This window comes from Mauremys mutica, chromosome 14 (assembly GCF_020497125.1).
Source record: "Mauremys mutica isolate MM-2020 ecotype Southern chromosome 14, ASM2049712v1, whole genome shotgun sequence".
Lineage (NCBI taxonomy): Eukaryota > Metazoa > Chordata > Testudines > Geoemydidae > Mauremys > Mauremys mutica.
The window spans coordinates 15,086,799-15,103,608 of NC_059085.1; the positions used below are offsets into that span (position 1 = coordinate 15,086,799).

General features: G+C 43.6%; 1 protein-coding gene across 3 annotated transcripts in view; it reads left to right on the forward strand.

Annotated features, from left to right (window-relative positions):
- Positions 1–16,810, forward strand: part of SLC12A4 (solute carrier family 12 member 4) — a 77,187-nt gene that overhangs the window by 24,821 nt on the left and 35,556 nt on the right. For all 3 annotated transcript variants that reach the window (XM_044986964.1, XM_044986966.1, XM_044986965.1), the window contains exons 2-3: positions 8,195–8,289; positions 11,140–11,271. In XM_044986964.1, the coding sequence (XP_044842899.1) occupies positions 8,195–8,289; positions 11,140–11,271 (227 nt within the window). The remainder of the gene's footprint in view (positions 1–8,194; positions 8,290–11,139; positions 11,272–16,810) is intronic.

Below are 16,810 nucleotides of genomic sequence, written 5' to 3' on the forward strand. Positions count from 1 at the left end.
CAAGGACAGGTGGCACGGAGGTGCCTCTCAATCCTGGGTACCCTGGGAAGCGTCATAGTGTGATTTCCCCCTCCCCTTTCTAACTGACATAGCTATGCTGGCAAAACTTCGTAGTTTAGAGAGAGCCTGGAGTGTCGGTTCCTTTTGATGGAAATTGAGTGCAGGGCCGCCCAGAAGATTCAGGGGCTCCCGCCGCCGAATTGCTGCCAAAGACCTGGCACTTCAGCGGTGGGTCCCGGGGCGGAAGGACCCCCGCCGCGGGTCTTTGGGGCACTTCGGCAGTGGGTCCCGGAGCGGAAGGACCCCCCACCGCTGAATTGCCGCTGAAGACCCGGAGCGGAAGAAACTCCGGGGCCCCGGGCCCCGTGAGAGTTTTCTGGGCCCCCCGGAGCAAGTGAAGGACCCCGCTCCAGGGGCCCCGAAAAACTTTTGTGGAGGCCCCTGTGGGGTCTGGGGCAAATTGCCTCACTTCCCCCCCTTGCCCCCCAGGAGGCCCTGATTGAGTGACTGCCTGGGTCAGCTGGTCATGTCCAAATCATAGGACTTTTTAAGGACTTACACAGGCCGAAATTGGCAAACCTCTGAACAGAGCCTTGCATATAGGGTGACCAGATGTCCCTATTTTATAGGGACAGTCCCGATATTTGAGGCATTTTCTTTTGTAGGTACCTATTACCCCCCAGCCCCTGTGCCGATTTTTCACAGTTGCTGTCTAGTCACCCTACTTGCATAACAAGCTGTTATCACACAGTATATCTACCTAAGACTGAATGCTTGTTCACACCCTTAACAAAAAAAAGTACCATGTGGTGATACCTGTGTTAATGCTAAGATATATTTCATGCTTCAGAATGTGAGCTGCTTCCATGTGGGGCTGAGAAAAGAATTTCTCTGAACTGCTTTCCTATCCCACATGTACAGAGTTGGGTTTTTTGGCTGTATTAGGTATTTCCCATTAACAGAGGCAAGGTAGTGGACTAATGCTCTATTCCGGTATGGCAAATCCTGTGAAAATTACTTTGCATTGTACATTAGAAAATTACTCTACAAATGTATTTGATTCTTGTTTCATAGAGGAAATGGGGTCAGTTTACATGGTCCTACTCAGGCCATTGGAAGCAAGCAAAAACCAGATAAAATGAGATCATTTTGGTGTTGTGGTTTAGAACACATCTAAAATGTGCAGATTGCTCAGGAAGAGTTGTTATGCTGAAAGTGATTTTGGTCCACTGATGCATCTAACAGAGCAATGCAGTACTCCCAATGAGAGTATAACAAATACATGAAACTGTCTCTCCGCAGCAGCCAAATCTAACTATTGATGGAGGTTAAAATAGGATGTCCTTGCAGTGAACTTGACTGTAAACCTCTTAGCTTTTGGTTACTATCCGGGAAGTGTGCAGTGTTTGAGAGAGGGCTGAGGTGGGACCAAAAGTGTGGCTAGCCATTGGATGAATGGAAGAATACAATTCAGAGGCACATTTATAACTTACACAATCAGTAATTTGTGACTTCTGCATGCTCTTTCAAGGGGCTGGAGCAAATGCTGTATACATGAAGAAGAAAGTGATCCAGATGTGGTTTTGCTATACCCTCCTAATTTTGCGGAAGGCGGGCATCACGTGCTATTTCTGGCTGATTATGCTAGATATTTCTGATGACGTCGGAAGTGTAGCCACCCCAAATGCTAATAATGTGATGAAGCAAACTTTCAGCCTATTATTGATGCACTAATCTCCTGAGCGAGGTCCAGGGAGAAGGGGAGGGAATGATTTTTCCACTTTCGGTTGGAGAAACCCAGGTTGGGGGTAAGAGTGTTGGAAAAGAGTGATGAGAGGCCTGAAGGACTGAAGAGGGTAAAATAATTTGTCACTTGTTGGGTTCATACTTAATCTAATTTACATAAAATTAAAACGATCAATCACATGATTTTTATAGATAAAACGTGCGCAGGCATCTCTACAGAAAGCGTTAGAAATATTCCCAGATATATTAAAAATGAACCCATATCCCATTAAGCGGATATTTCTGACAGTAGCATTGTTGCAGCTACAAGGGAAACACAAAATCTGTTTGTTGCATTTGCAGTTGCAGACCCTGAAGCTTCAAGCAGCAAAGGTACAGTTAAAAAAATGATCTACTAGCTCATTTTTAAAACTTCCAATCTACCGGAGCAACCCTAGAAGATAAATAATCAAGACAATTTCAGTACTGCCTGAGACAAAGCTATAACAACTGCCTGAGAAAACAATAATCTCTTACAGCATAGTCCAAAATCTTGAGGAACTAGGTGGGGCAGTATTTTTATTACAATTACCCTTCACCACTGCAGACTGTCTGAAAACTGGCTTAAATAACAAGTGTGGTGAGTGGGTGGTTCTTTGAGACTAGTCTCCAGTAGACACTTTCCTATATTTAATAAGTCAAGAAACAGCTCATTTCAGCTTGACACTCTGTTGCCAGACCGGGTGTTCTTATGGAATCTTGGGATATTTTGTCTTCGCGTAAAGCCCAGCTCCTGTAGAGGTGTGATTATGTGAGAACCTTTCACATTTTTAAAAAAATGAACATTTCTAGTCCTCCAGGTGGTGGTAGAAATCTTGTAAACATAGACCTTGGAAACTCAAAACCCAGAGGCAAATAAAACTGATTGTGAAGCCAGGGATTTTAAACAATAATCTCGTACCGTTTTTTAGGCATGACCCATGAGTTTTGACTGGTTGGGGTTTGCAATAAGGTAGTCTGCTCAGGAGAGCCCAGTTAAAGGAGTCCAGAAGCTGTTGCTGGTTAAGATTTCAGTACATTGGCAGAACCGTAAAAAGGAACATGCACAGCTTCTGTGCTTGCTTCAAAACCACTATAATTAAACTAGCCCATTTAAAAGATGATTTGGGGAACGTGTATGCTAACAAATTACAGGAAACCTACCTGGCATTACCATCCTCATTTAGGAGAGCTCTAAAATGACTTATTCAACCATTCTGACTTAAATTATTACACTCCTCCCCGCTCCCCTCAAGTGGTGATTTACTTGTGGTCTTGATTGTGTACATCTTAGAAATTAGGAGGCCTTGTTAAATGGGCTAGCTCCACTGACTACACCAACTTCTCGGGTTGTAAGAGCCCTGGGGTCTTGAAACACAGTTCCAACTTAATGCACGTCTGACAACTAATAGTTAAAGTACAGCTTTGAATGTACGCCCCTGGAGAACAGGCTATACTTTGGTTACATCAGAACTAAATTATTTTACCTCCAGAAATCTGGGGGCTTCAAAGACCCTAATCCTGCACAGTTTTTATCCAAGGCTATTTAAACTCATTCAGGGTCAACCGTCATCACAGCCTGAATCTTTTGCATTTTTGGTGGCAGCAAGCAGGGTGCTGCTCCTTCATGGATACTGTGACAAAGTTCCTCCTCTACCTTGGTGGGTCCTGCGCTTATTGGCAGATTTGCTCACCTCAGTGATCTTCCCCACAGACTGGATCAACTCCTCCTGTGTCTGATCAGGAGTTGGGAGGTTTGGGGGGAACCCGGGCCCGCCCTCTACTCCGGGTTCCAGCCCAGGGCCCTGTGGATTGCAGCTGTCTATAGTGCCTCCTGTAACAGCTGCATGACAGCTACACCTCCCTGGGCTACTTCCCCATGGCCTCCTCCAAACACCTTCTTTATCCTTACCACAGGACCTTCCTCCTGGTGTCTGATAACGCTTGTACTCCTTAGGCCTGGTCTACCCCGGGGGGGGTGGGGGGTCGAACTAAGGTACGCAAGTTCAGCTACGATTCGTGTAGCTGAACTCAAAGTACCTTAGTTCGAACTACTCACCCGTCCAGATGCCGCGGGATCGAAGTCCGCGGCTCCCCCGTCGACTCCGCCACCGCCGTTTGCGGTGGTGGAGTTCCGGAGTCGATGGGAGCGCGTTCGGAGTTCGATATATCGCGTCTAGATGAGACGCGATATATCGAACTCCGAGAAGTCGAACGCTACCCGCCGACCCAGGCGGGTAGAATAGACGTAGCCTTAGTCCTCCAGCAGCACACCCTCTCACTCTCAGCTCCTTGCCTCTTGCTCCCAGCTCCTCACACGCACTTCCTCTCCTCTAGCTCCCCCTCACCTGACTGGAGTGAGCTCCTTTTTAAACCCAGGTGCCCTGATTAGCCTGCCTTGATTGACTGCAGGTGATCTAATCAGCCTGTCTGCCTGAATTTCTCAGGGAACAGAAAACTACTCAGCCAATGACCAGTATATTTGTCCTCTACCAGACTCCTGTACCCCACTGGTCTGGGTCTGTCACAGTACGTATCAGATAAAATGTTGCCATTCAAACAGTTCTAAACAGATAATAGTTGCTTTGTTTTTAAAACATTTCAAATGATCAAGCTCTATAGCCAAGTAACCATGTAAAAACATTGTTGTGTGGGGCCCTCAGTAAATAGTTCAATATAGACGGATGGGAATCTATTTTTGTAGCCTGCATTCTCCACCCCAAAATGAACTACAACTTTTCTATGGCTTTTCAGAAATGCTAGTTAACTATTTCTGCAGGACTTGGGATATAATGGTAATAGACTTGTTGTTAATGTAGGGTCTCTTTACTTGAAGGCTTCCAAAAAAGTCTTATGTACTGTGTGTGTATTGTAAACAAATCTGGTAGTACTGCTTCTTAAAGTTGCTCAACACTTCTTATAAAGAAAGCCCTGTCTTCAGTTGTTCATATCTTTGCCAAACTTCAACAATTTGGGCTGAAATTTTCCATGCTGAGTGACTGCCTCAGTTGGGATTTTTCTGAAAATTTCAGCCAAAACAGTTGAGCTGTTTGTGAAAATAAGGCTAGTGACAAAATGTTGTGCCCATATTAAAAAAAATTAGATGACATTTTCTTTGAAAAGCCTCTAGTGCCCCCAAAGCTTTAGAGCAGGGATTTGAACTTGCTGGGGGGGTGGGTGGCTTTTGTGCCATGAATGTGCCCTGTGCTATTCCCTTGAAAATATGCCCATTTTTTTTAACCTTTAGAAAAATCTTTTTTTTTTTTTAAACACATGCTCAGCTTTTACACCTGTACTTCTTAGATTTTTAGCAGCCGCATTCCCTGAAGATTCTGTCTGCATTGGGCATACCTTGAGCTAAACAGGACTTTCCCTGCAATTGAGCTGTTACAGGCTCTAGTGGGTCTGGAAACCTGAACTGACAGCAGAGAGGCTCTCTCCTGTGCTCTCAACCTGAATGCAAAGGAGACAAGTTAGATCTAAGGTGGGTGGGAGTAGATTGGAGTGGAAACTGCGACTGGAGGGTGGTGGGCTAGGAGAGGGAAAATTGGATGGGGAGTGGAGATGGGGGGAGACGGGCTGAGAACCAATGAAGTGGAAGGGAAGACAGCTCTGACTAGAAGTTGGGGTAGAGAGGGAGAACTGGGACTGGCTGGGTAAAGAGAGTGGGATAAAGAGCTGAGGATGACGGGAGATTAGGACTGGGAGCCAGTGGGGATATGTTTGTGTTTCAACTGGAGGCCAGAGTTGTGGGGAGAGATGGATAGTGTGAGGAGTTGGGAGTGATGGTGGTGACATTAGAAATAGCTGGGGCAGGGAAGAGATGGGACTGAGACAGGCACCGGTTGGAGGGCTCAAGGCAGAAGGTGGTCATGGAGGTGTGAAAAGAGCAGAAGAGTTTGGGTCTACTAGAGCACACTCCCTTCCCAGAGCCTGGAATGGAACTCAAGATTCTTGCTGGCAAATCTGTGAAACCAGCTGGCAAAGTTTATCATCAACTTTTAGTGCTGGTCCACATAGAGGATGACAACATACTACTGCTACCAGTAACTCCATTAGCTCAAGTGGCAGAGGTCTGTATGCTGGATCTGAAGGTTCCAGTGTTCCTGATGAACCATGTGGCTGTTCATATGATGGCACCTGTTGAACTCTAGACTTAATTCCAGCAGAAAAGGGCCACCCAATCAGTTATTTTTAGTGGATAAAACAAACTGCTTTGCCTATATCTGGATATCTTTTTGCTAGTTGTTTTGCTTTTACTAACCAAAACAAGTGGACACACAATGTCTCTCTACTTTCCAGCAAACCAGCTGCACTTTTTTCCAAACCCTTCCCCCGATGAGAATGGTGCTGAAATAACAAGATATAATGAACTGATTCTTTTTGCTATAACAATTATCCAACTAAACATGTTGAATGTTTAAACACCCTTGAAACCATGTGATGCTGCACACAGATAGGAGCCTTCTATTTAGCTTGCCAACTACTTATCCAATTGGGTTTATTTTTGTAATTTTTGTGAAACACGTCCAGGTTTCATAATATCAAAACAGATACCTTCACTTATGTAGTGCTAATTCAGCAGAGGCTAAGCCAGTTGATTTAAATTGATTTAACCACAGTTGAATTAGTTGTAAGGTCTAATTCTGAAGAAATGTTTTCAACCTCTCAATCTTCTGCTTTTTCTTACAAATTCAACAGACAATTCCCTCTTTTAACTTGTAGGATATGGTCTTTGATATTCTTTCACTTTCTTTAGTAGTTTAGTTTTTTTAAATTAGTGACTAGAATAGTGGTTCCCAAACTTGTTCCGCCGCTTGTGCAGGGAAAGCCCCTGGTGGGCCGAGCCGGTTTGTTTACCTGCCGCATCCGCAGGTTCGGCCGATCGTGGCTCCCAGTACTGGCCGCCGCTTCCAGCAGCTCCCATTGGCCTGGAGCCATGATTGGCTGAACCTGCGGATGCAGCAGGTACACAAACCGGCCTGGCCTGCCAGGGGCTTTCCTCGCACAAGTGGCAGAACAAGTTTGGGAACCACTGGACTAGAATATCTTTTAGGTTATATTTGTTTTCTTTTAGGGACATGAACCTGTAAACACCTATGCCTTGTATATTAGACCTGTGAAACACCTGGAATGCAGTTCAGAGTGCTAAAGAAAAGATGTGAATTTAAGAAATGCAGATCACCTACAGCTCCAATGGTAGCTGCAGAGGCTGAGAATTTCTGAAAACCTGAACTATTGCGCTGTTGTGCAGAATATCACATCATTTTATGCTGCAGTGCGCTTCAAAAGTTTTAATACTGAAACTATTTTAAAACTTTCTTAGGTCCTCTGTGCTGTGATACATTTTCTTTCACGTTGTACAGTATATAAAAGCTATGAATTGTTTGTTGTACAGCACCCGAATGTGCTCTTAAGTTTAGACTCTTAAGAAGAGTCTTTATCCCGCAAAGCCTGTAATTTTATATGAACAAAAACAACCTGAGGGGGAAGGGATTAGTGCAGCGGTGGGCAGCCTGTGGCCTGCACGCAGCCCGTCAGGGTAATCTGCGGGTGGGCCGCGAGACAGTTTGTTTACGTTCCCGGCCAATGGGAGCTGTGGGAAGCAGCGGCCAGCACGTCCCTGTAGCCTGTGCCGCTTCCCACAGCTCCCATTCACCGGGAACGGTGAACTGCGGCCACTGGGAGCTGCAAGTGGCCATGTGTGCAGACGGTCAATGCAGGCAAATTGTCCCGCGGCCTACCAGTAGATTACCCTGATGGGCCGCAGGTTGTCCACCGCTGGTTTGGTGCAACCGAAAAAGTGCATATTTACTTACAGAATTTAGAGTTTGCAATAAAATAGAAGGAAAATACTCGTTAGTTGACATGGTGTTATCTTAACTAGCCTGCAACAGTGCTTACTAAATATTTTTTGAATCAGCCCGATTAGATGTATCTAATTTGTTTGTGTACTTATTGCTTAAGCAGAAAATTGTGTTACAAATCAGCAATATTCTCTAACTGTGAATGCTCTCAGGAACTGTCTTTTCTGATTTATCATAATACTTTACTTAAAAAAAAAAAAGTAAAAAAGGAAACTGTCAAGGTTATTAGGCCCAAGACATCATCTTGGCAGTGGTCCCACCTGTAAACTTCCCCTTGAGGCAGTTTTGTATTACTCCTTGTCTTTTTTAAAAAAGATTACTTTCAACACTGAAAGCAATATCAATGACGGTTTCAATTTCTCTGTGTCATGGTAAATCAAACATAACCAACACAGTTATGCCATTTTAAAATTATATGCTGAACAAAAATTGGGATTTTAAAAATTGAATAGAACAGCTTATTAAAATGGAATAGAACAGTCTTCCTTGGGGAGTTGAGATGCTCCTCAGATTTTACCTCCATTCCAAACTTACCAAAAACTCCTACTTTATTCTCTCTGCAGGTCATGGCAACCATAAAGAAAACAGTCCTTTTCTCAACAGTTTGGAAGCTGGCAAGGGAAGTGATTATTATGACAGAAACTTGGCCTTGTTTGAGGTAAACTTTAATTTTGCTTTCCAGACCACTGGGCATGAGCATCCTTGATCTTGAGGTCTTTATCTCTTTCTTCTGTGGAGGGAGGGGATGGAGACTTTCAAAGCTACAGCTGGCAAGTAGATGCCTAATTCCCATCTAAAGTCAAGCAGTCAGACACCTAAATGCCATTTGTGCCTTTTAAAACCCTTTTAAAGTGTTGGGTGGCCTTTGGTAGGTCACGCCTGTTAATATACACTTACAATGCCACTGTCCAAGGCAGTATCTGTGGGCGGTTGTTCTGCCGGTGATGTGTGGAGTAGAGAGCAGAAGGAACATTTGGAATCCCAGGTGCCATGCACTCACATGTAACCGTGCCTACTTCAGCCTCTCTGCTGCCAGGACCTAGTGCCAGAAGGTTAAAGATTGGGAATGTGGGTTCCAGAGATTGGGAACAAGGAATGACATGAGCTACAGATTAGGGATTTGTGGGAAAAAATAGCATGTTTGGCTCTGATGCCCAGGAGGCTCTAAAGAACCCAGAAGATCAGGTTCAATAAAGCAGCACCACACTGACCCAATCTACCAGCATCTGCCATTATTCGCTTTTGCCAGCTAGCTGGTTGGTGGCTTCTCCCATGCCCAACTCCTTTTCTTGGCTTGCGGATAGTTTTTGCATCATACCATGTATGATAGCAACCAGCTACTGAGCTACAGGATCAGGAATGGACAACAATGATAAATAAGTCTGGGATAAAACCCCAGTCATACTGTGAAACCCTTTCCTGCCTGGCCGCTGCTCGTATCATGTGTCTAGCTGAGGAATGTGCCTCTTCACCCTTTAGCAAGTTTGACATGCTGAGAGTATGTTTTGAGGTTCACACAGAACAGAGGAGGAGTAACTTCATACCAGTACCACTTTTTTGTCTGCAGATTGGTTGCTCAGGCTTGGTTTTTTTGTTTTGTTTTTGTTTTGCGTGGCTGGGTTAGCAGGGCATTGATTTACATGGGGAAGGCCATAATTTTGTAATGGAAAGCTCTATAAATGAAGGCCAGAATTTTCAGAATTAAGTGCCTAAAGTTGGTTATTTAGGAGACCTAATTTTCAGTGGTCCTGAGCACCTGCAGTTCCTATCAACTCCAATTATAAGTATGGCTGTTCAGTGCCTCTGAATCACGCCACACAGGTGGCTAACTTTAGGTAGTCATCTTTGAACGTGTGTGTGTGTGTGTGTGTGTTGTTTAAAGAAGAAGGTAGTAATTCCAGGGCCCTGAGAATCCATTAATCTTCCCATTTGCTTCCAGTTTTCTCCTGTCACTGCATGTTGTTTGTGCCACTCCCATAGAATCCAAAGGAGCAAGAATCCTCTACTTTTTCTTGAAGGGAGAATTATCAGCCCTCCATCCAGATGCTTCAGTTCATGAGACGGCATGTGCCGAGCTTTCTTAAGCACTCCCTTTCCCAACAGGCCATTTAGATTAGCTGCTGCTGAGCCGCTGCTCCATCAGGTCACAAAAGCTCCATTTTAGCACAAGCTGTTTCCACGGTGATGACCCATCATGTAGAGGCTTCTGCTGAGGAAGTCTAGTGCCTGTAAGATGGAACCAGTCACAATGCACACCTCCAATTCCTGCCACTCTCACTCTAAGCAAAACCTTAACTGAGACTTCATGGACAGATAACGATGATTGCTTCTCTCAAATGCATGTCTGCCAGGAAAGATGCCTTAATCTGGCAGACGCTGGAGTTTTGCTTTTGAGCGGGATTGGGCGTGTTGTGGGTGGCTGTGTTAGAACAAAGGGACTTTGTATATGTGCAGGGCCTGTGGGTCTGTGTAGCTGATAAATTATGATTGCTGAAGTTGGAGTTGGTGAGAATGTTGGCTTCACTGGTGACTTCCCTGATTTTTAGTTATTGCAGTAGTAGGGTAGGCACTTCAGGAAAATTTAAACCCGACAGGTGTGCTCTGTGTGTGGGGCAGGCACAAGGGGAGGCGCAGAACAGAAAGTTCAGAACAACAGAACTATTTTAAGGATCTTAAGGAGATAATGCAGAAAAGAGTACAGACAGAAGGCAGAGAGAGAAGCAGTAAGAGTGAGAGTAATCAGAGTACTCTGTAAACACTTCGCAAAAGATCCCAGCTGGTATAAAAATGAGACAAGTGGCTCACTCCTGCCATCCTCCCCCAGAAGATAGGATGAAACTGCAATATGGAGGGAATGTGCCTGCTTGCCTCTCCTCGAGTGCATTGGTGCAAAGTACCAACACACCGGCTCTCCCCACCCTCAAAGACAACCACAGGGTAAGAGGGATCCTCCTAGATGTGGGGAATTTAGGGAGAGGGGATTGTGAGACCGTCATACGTTCAAACAAACATACAGATTTTAGGAGGATTAGCTAACCTCAAACCTCTCAGAGGCCCTGGGTTAGATATTGATATTAAATCTACCAGAATGTGCCCATAACACTGCAATGGCTGGGACTCTGGGCACCGTATCTCTGGCTTAGTTGAAGAATTGTCCCTGAAAAATGTTTTTTTTTTAATGTTAACCCAAGATATGCATAATAGTCCACTGCAAATCGTTCACTTTCCTGAAATCCTGGAGTTCAGAGCTCTTTTTCCCTTGCTCTTCATTGCCAGTGCCTGACAAGTAGAAGGTGAGTCCCTATTGTCTTTGACTCCCCATCACTGTAAACCTTTCCTAAGACAGCTTTCAAAGCCCAAACATCCTCTATTCAAATCAGACAAAATTAATATTTCATTTATTCTACTGCAGCCTCTTTTTATCAGCAGTTCCAGCCCTGCCAGAGCTATATGAGCCACCCTGTTCTTTCTGACTGCTTTGGCTTACCTAAGTTGTTTTCCTCCACAGGAGGAACTGGATATACGACCAAAGGTATCTTCTCTGCTTGGTAAGTTGGTCAGCTACACAAATCTCACTCAGGGAGCCAAAGAACATGAGGAGGCGGAAAGTGCTGAAGGTTCAAAGAGGAAAGTATCAAAAGTAAGTAGAACTTCTCTCAATGGCCAGCTTGTAACTGAGATTGCTTATGTGTGCAGTTGAAGAGTTCTGAAATTCCTTGTGCTTCACCACCATGTCTGAATAAGGATCTAATCTTCTTCCCTCCACCCCCGCCATGGAAGCCATGACATGACATGGCTTCACTGGGAGCAGGACTGGGCCCCAAATGAACGCAGTCAGTTGGTTGTAATTTCTTGTTTCTTGACTGAGAAAATCAGAGGTGAAGTAATGCTTAAGCAATCTAGCCACTCCAGTGCACTTAGATAGTCTTAGTATGTATTATTCTCAGGAAGTTTGATTAAGTAGGTCACAATGTCGCAAAAATCATGCATTTAAATCTTACAACCTGTTTCTGCCACCTTTATTCACCTTAAATAGAAACTTAGTCTCTGAGTTGTCACATTGAGTTCAAAACCGTTTTTAGAGGCAGAAGTGTGTGTGTTTAGGCTTCCTGTTTGAGCCCCATTTCTAATAAAACTGTAGCAGGTGAGGTTTAGTGACCTGATCTGAGGGTGTTGTGCACCAGCAGCTCCCGTTATCCTCTGTAGGGGCTGCAGTTGTCCAGTATCTCTGAAAATCAAGCCACGTGCTTCAACAGGTTACTAAAAATCAACACATTAAGGCTTGCTGCTTTGCTTGCAGGTTTTCAAGCAAAGGTTCAGCGAAAGGTTTTCAAGTAAACTGCTGTGAAACGTGAACAGTACAGATTTATTGTCATCCTGTGTTGCCATACATACAGAAATCTTGACCCACTGAAAAAAGATAGAGGCAGTAACACTGAAGACTGCCAATTCACTTTCAAAGGGAATGCATGTTAACAACCCATGCCAAACGTCTGATTGCAGCACCCTCACTCCACATGTAGTCCCTTCTGCTTTCAACGGAGTCACCAGACCCAACACCTGTTAAAAAAAATAGTTTAATCTGGGACCACAAGCATGAAAATGCCTCAGTGTTATGCTTATTATGGTGTCGCTAAAGGACAGAGTTAGCTTATTTAGGTGTCTGTGCATTTTGATACCTTAACGTATTTGGATTGCCTTTTAGGCATACCCTTAACTATAGATTTGTATGCAATAGTTAAAGTTATGCCTAAAAGGGAATATATATCAGTTTGTTTGTCTGGGCAAAATACTAAAATCATGCATGAGCTGTTGTCTTTTCCTGTTAATTTGTGGGACTGCCTAATTTCAATTGATTATTCAGTCTGCTCTTCCTAAAAAATTGGGAGAAATTACTCTAATAAAGAATGTAGAGAAATAGGGTAGACAAAATCCTTAACTTTTTAAAATGGCACCTTTTTTGGCCATTGTTAGTGTTATTTAAAGACTGTTTATGATAAAATGACACCTCACACTGGTATTCTACACTGGCCATCTGGAAGCCAGCCATTTCTTTTCCCTTTGAAAAAGACTGCAAAGAATTTGGTAGCTGGTTCCAGCCTCAGTTAAGAAGAGAATAGGCAATGATAGGAAGCTGAGAAGGTATTATTAGTCCCTAGCAGAGTAATTCATGGTGTTGTAAAATATTCTGTATTTAGATACTGCATATATAGTGTAACCCACGTAGGCTTGGTCTACACTACAAGTTATGTCAGTATAACTACATCACTCGGGGTGTGGAAAATCCCCTGAAGGATGCAGTTATACTGACCTAATCGCGCCCTGTAGACAGCGCTATGTGACGGGAGGGCTTCTCCCGTTGTCATAGCTACGGCCTCTCAGCGAGGTGTAGTACCTATGCTCTCCCATCCGCAAAGGTAGTGACTTTGCTAAGTGCTACAGTGGCGTAGCTGCAGTGCAGTAAGTGTAGACAAGCCCTTAAAGTGAACTTGTATATAGTGAAACTCCATCCATGCTATAACAATAAGACTCAGTTGTCCCATTTTAAACTATACCATTGTGGTTTGTGGTCCTGCCACAGTAGAACTTGACATGGTTCAAACACATTTTGTTCTCGTTGTATGGGTAGGACTGAACTTTTTTATTTATTTATTTACTTTTCTTAAAAACACTGTTCCTGCATTAGTCTCTGGCACATCTGTTTGCACAGTGTTAACTTTTTGTAGTGTAGTCTCTGGGTAACTCAAAGCTTTTGAAAACATTACCCCAAACTAGTGTTTCAGTACAATAACTCCTCACTTAAAGTCGTCCCAGTTAACATTGTTTCATTGTTACATTGCTGATCAATTAGGGAACATGCTCGTTTAAAGTTGCGCAATGCTCCATTCTAATGTTGTTTGGCAGCCGCCTGCTTTGTCTACTGCTTGCAGGAAGAGCAGCCTGCAGCAGCTAGCTGGTGGGGGCTTGTAGCCAGGGTGGATCAGCTCCTGGCTCCCCTAAGTTCCCTGTGCAGCAGCTGCCTGCAGTTCAGCTGTCCCTCCCGCCACTGCTATGTGCTGCTCCTGCCCTCTGCCTTAGAGCTGCTCCCCGAGACTCCTGCTTGCTGTGCCGGGGGCGAGGGGGGGAGGAGGGCTAATGTCAGGGTGTTCCCCTGCTCATGCACCCCGCTTACCCCTCTTCCATAGAGCAGGGCTCAGGACTGAGGGAGCTTGTAGCAGCTGCGGATCTAATTAACAAGGCAGTGTACTTAAGGGAAATGAGCATATCTCTCTCCATTCCTGCTGCTGTGCAGAGTGAGAGAGTTAACCCTTGAGGGCTCAGCCAATTGCTAGTCCATCATTTAGCAGAAAGGGAAATATCCCACCCTCTGACTCCTCCACCTCAACCAAGCTTCACAATCATCATCACTGTGTACCAGTATTAAATTGTCCTGTGGCATCTTATAGACTAACAGACGTATTGGAGCATGAGCTTTCGTGGGTGAATACCCACTTCATCGAATGCACCCATGAAAGCTCATGCTCCAATATGTCTGTTAGTCTATAAGGTGCCACAGGACTCTTTGCTGCTTTTACAGATCCAGACTAACATGGCTACCCCTCTGATACTTGACAGTATTAAATTGTTTGTTTAAAACTTATACTGTGTGTGTGTGTGTGTGTGTGTGTGTCTCTACATATATATATTTATTAATATATATAATATAGACTTTTGTCTGATGAAAAAATTTTCCCTAGAACCTAACACCCCCCACCCTCCCCATTTACATTAATTCTTATGGGGAAATTTGATTCACTTAACATTGTTTCACTTAAAGTCGCATTTTTCAGGAACATAACTACAACGTTAAGTGAGGAGTTACTGTACGCTGTGTATGCTGGAACTCCAGTTAGTGAATTTCTTCCTAGTGTGTCTGTCCTTTGTGAAGGACACTACAGTAAAGGTCCTACTGTGTGTAAGCTAAATTAATTGTAGTTGGCATGGGGTGGAGGAATTCAAGTAACATTAAAGCTGTGAGGATGTCAGCTTTGGAATATAAAACTAGGGAGTTGAATTTAGACATAAAATACTAATTCAAGTCACCAAAGAGGAATGCAAAATCAAGGGCAGAGACAATGGAGGTCCCCTGCATTGAGAGAGCCTCCAGAAACTGTGGAAATGGGATTTTCCTACAGGTTTCCGGTTTTCATTTTAAAAGGTTTCTAGTTCTCCTTTTGAAGTGTAAATGCTGACACAAGGAAACAGTAGCACTGAAGCAGGAAATCCTCACTCATCTTGATGGGTAGTTAAACTTTGACATTCTGCTATTAAATATTAGCACTGTTAACTGATTTGTTGCTGGATGATACACCAGATAACATCCAGCAAATGTACTCACCTAGTACGGCTGAAAGTAAATTGCATGTGCTGCCATGTCAATCATTTGAATTATGCAGTGTTGTTGTAGCTATGTTAATCCCAGGATATTAGAGAGACAATTTATTTGTCCAATAAAATATATTATCTCACTCACCCTGTCTCTTCAGTCATTTGAATTGACATTCCATAGGGAAATGCTGGATCAGGAATATGAGCCTTTTTTTTGGTTTGGACTCTGTGAATCTCTGTTGCCCAACTCCTTAAAATCTCAATATGTGTTGTTAGATGCATGTTGCAGGCCTGAATTTGTAATGGTCTGGCTTTTCCACCTCATCTAATATGCCTAAATTGATCATTGGATGTGGCATGCTAAGCTGCAAGAATAATGCAGTCTATTCTATAAATAAAAATTATATCTTCACAAACTGCTGACGGAAGACAAATCTCTCAGTGTATTCTGCTTCCTGCTATGCTTGTTGGTATCAACCGGTTTCACCAGAGCCATATTAGCACCGGCAGGCTCTCCTTTCCCAAATCACTGCCACTTAAAATCAGAAAACCCACTTGTATGTAAGTGGAAAGTATTAAAGACCTGTGAATGGCAGACATGGAAAGATAATTGTAGGCTTATGCTGCTAGATCATGTGGTGCTTTAGGTTTTGAAGAAAATTTTGCATCTTACTGGTCTTACTAAAATTACAAGATTGAAGGAGACTTGACAATTTTTTACAAATACTTGCAGTGTGGAAAATACATTATATGGAATTTCTGTCTCCCTAACCCTAACCCCCCCCCCCCACCCCAAAATCCCCTTTAGAAGACTTGCTCAGTTGTGAAAGTGTCAAGAACAGACAAACTTAAATGGAGTATGGCTCACTAACTATTTCACCGTGCTTCAGTATTACCATAAGTTTTTAGTATTCAGTGTAATGATGTTTTGTAGCTCCTTGCTGTGTGTTAAGATACATTACCAATTAGCCTCTCTCTGTTTAAGAGGGTGGCAGGGGTTTTGTTTTGCTTTTTAGGTTAGTATGAATATGGTCTGTAATAAAGCACTGACACAGTTATGGTGTTTCAAACACCAGGTTAGACAAACATCTGTCAGGGATCGTCTGGATGATACTTAGTCCTGCCATGAGTGCAGGGGACTGGACTAGAAAACCCCTCGAGGTCCCTAGGATTCCAGTCCTAGGATTCATGAATAATAAAAATCCTACTTCCCATATTGGAGATCAGATTAACTACTTCAGCTTCTACAACGTAACTGGGCAGTTCAGCTTTATGCAAATGTCTGTTGTTATGGCTTTTGGGGCTGTGCTGTGGCATCATCAGTTACTTATATTGGGTGGCTGGTAATGGCAGTTGTCAATTTCTTTGGGCCCTGCAGCCAGTTGTTTGCAAACCAATCAGGCTAGCACAAGGGGAGTGGTGTCCTTTAGACTCAAATCAATAACTTGCGTCAGTTACGTGTTTGAAGCTGATCAAAGTGGATACCACACATGTGGAAGCATGGGCTGCCTGGCTGAAAACAGATAATTATCATAGAAGATAGGAGGGTGTTGTTTTTTTTTAACCATTTGCCGATTGCCAGTATATCTGCAATTTTGTTCGCTCAGTGCAATCTTTAGAGTAGTATTTCAATTTTCCCATTTGCTACTGACAAGACTGTTCGGTATAATATTGCCCTCGCTATTTGACTGCCTTCTATTGACTAGTTTCATAAAACCATTTACAGTAGCAGCATCTGCTGATTATAAGAGGCTGTAGAAAAGGGCTCAGTCACTGCAAATCATTGATAGAAATTATTTTGCTGGTGCAAG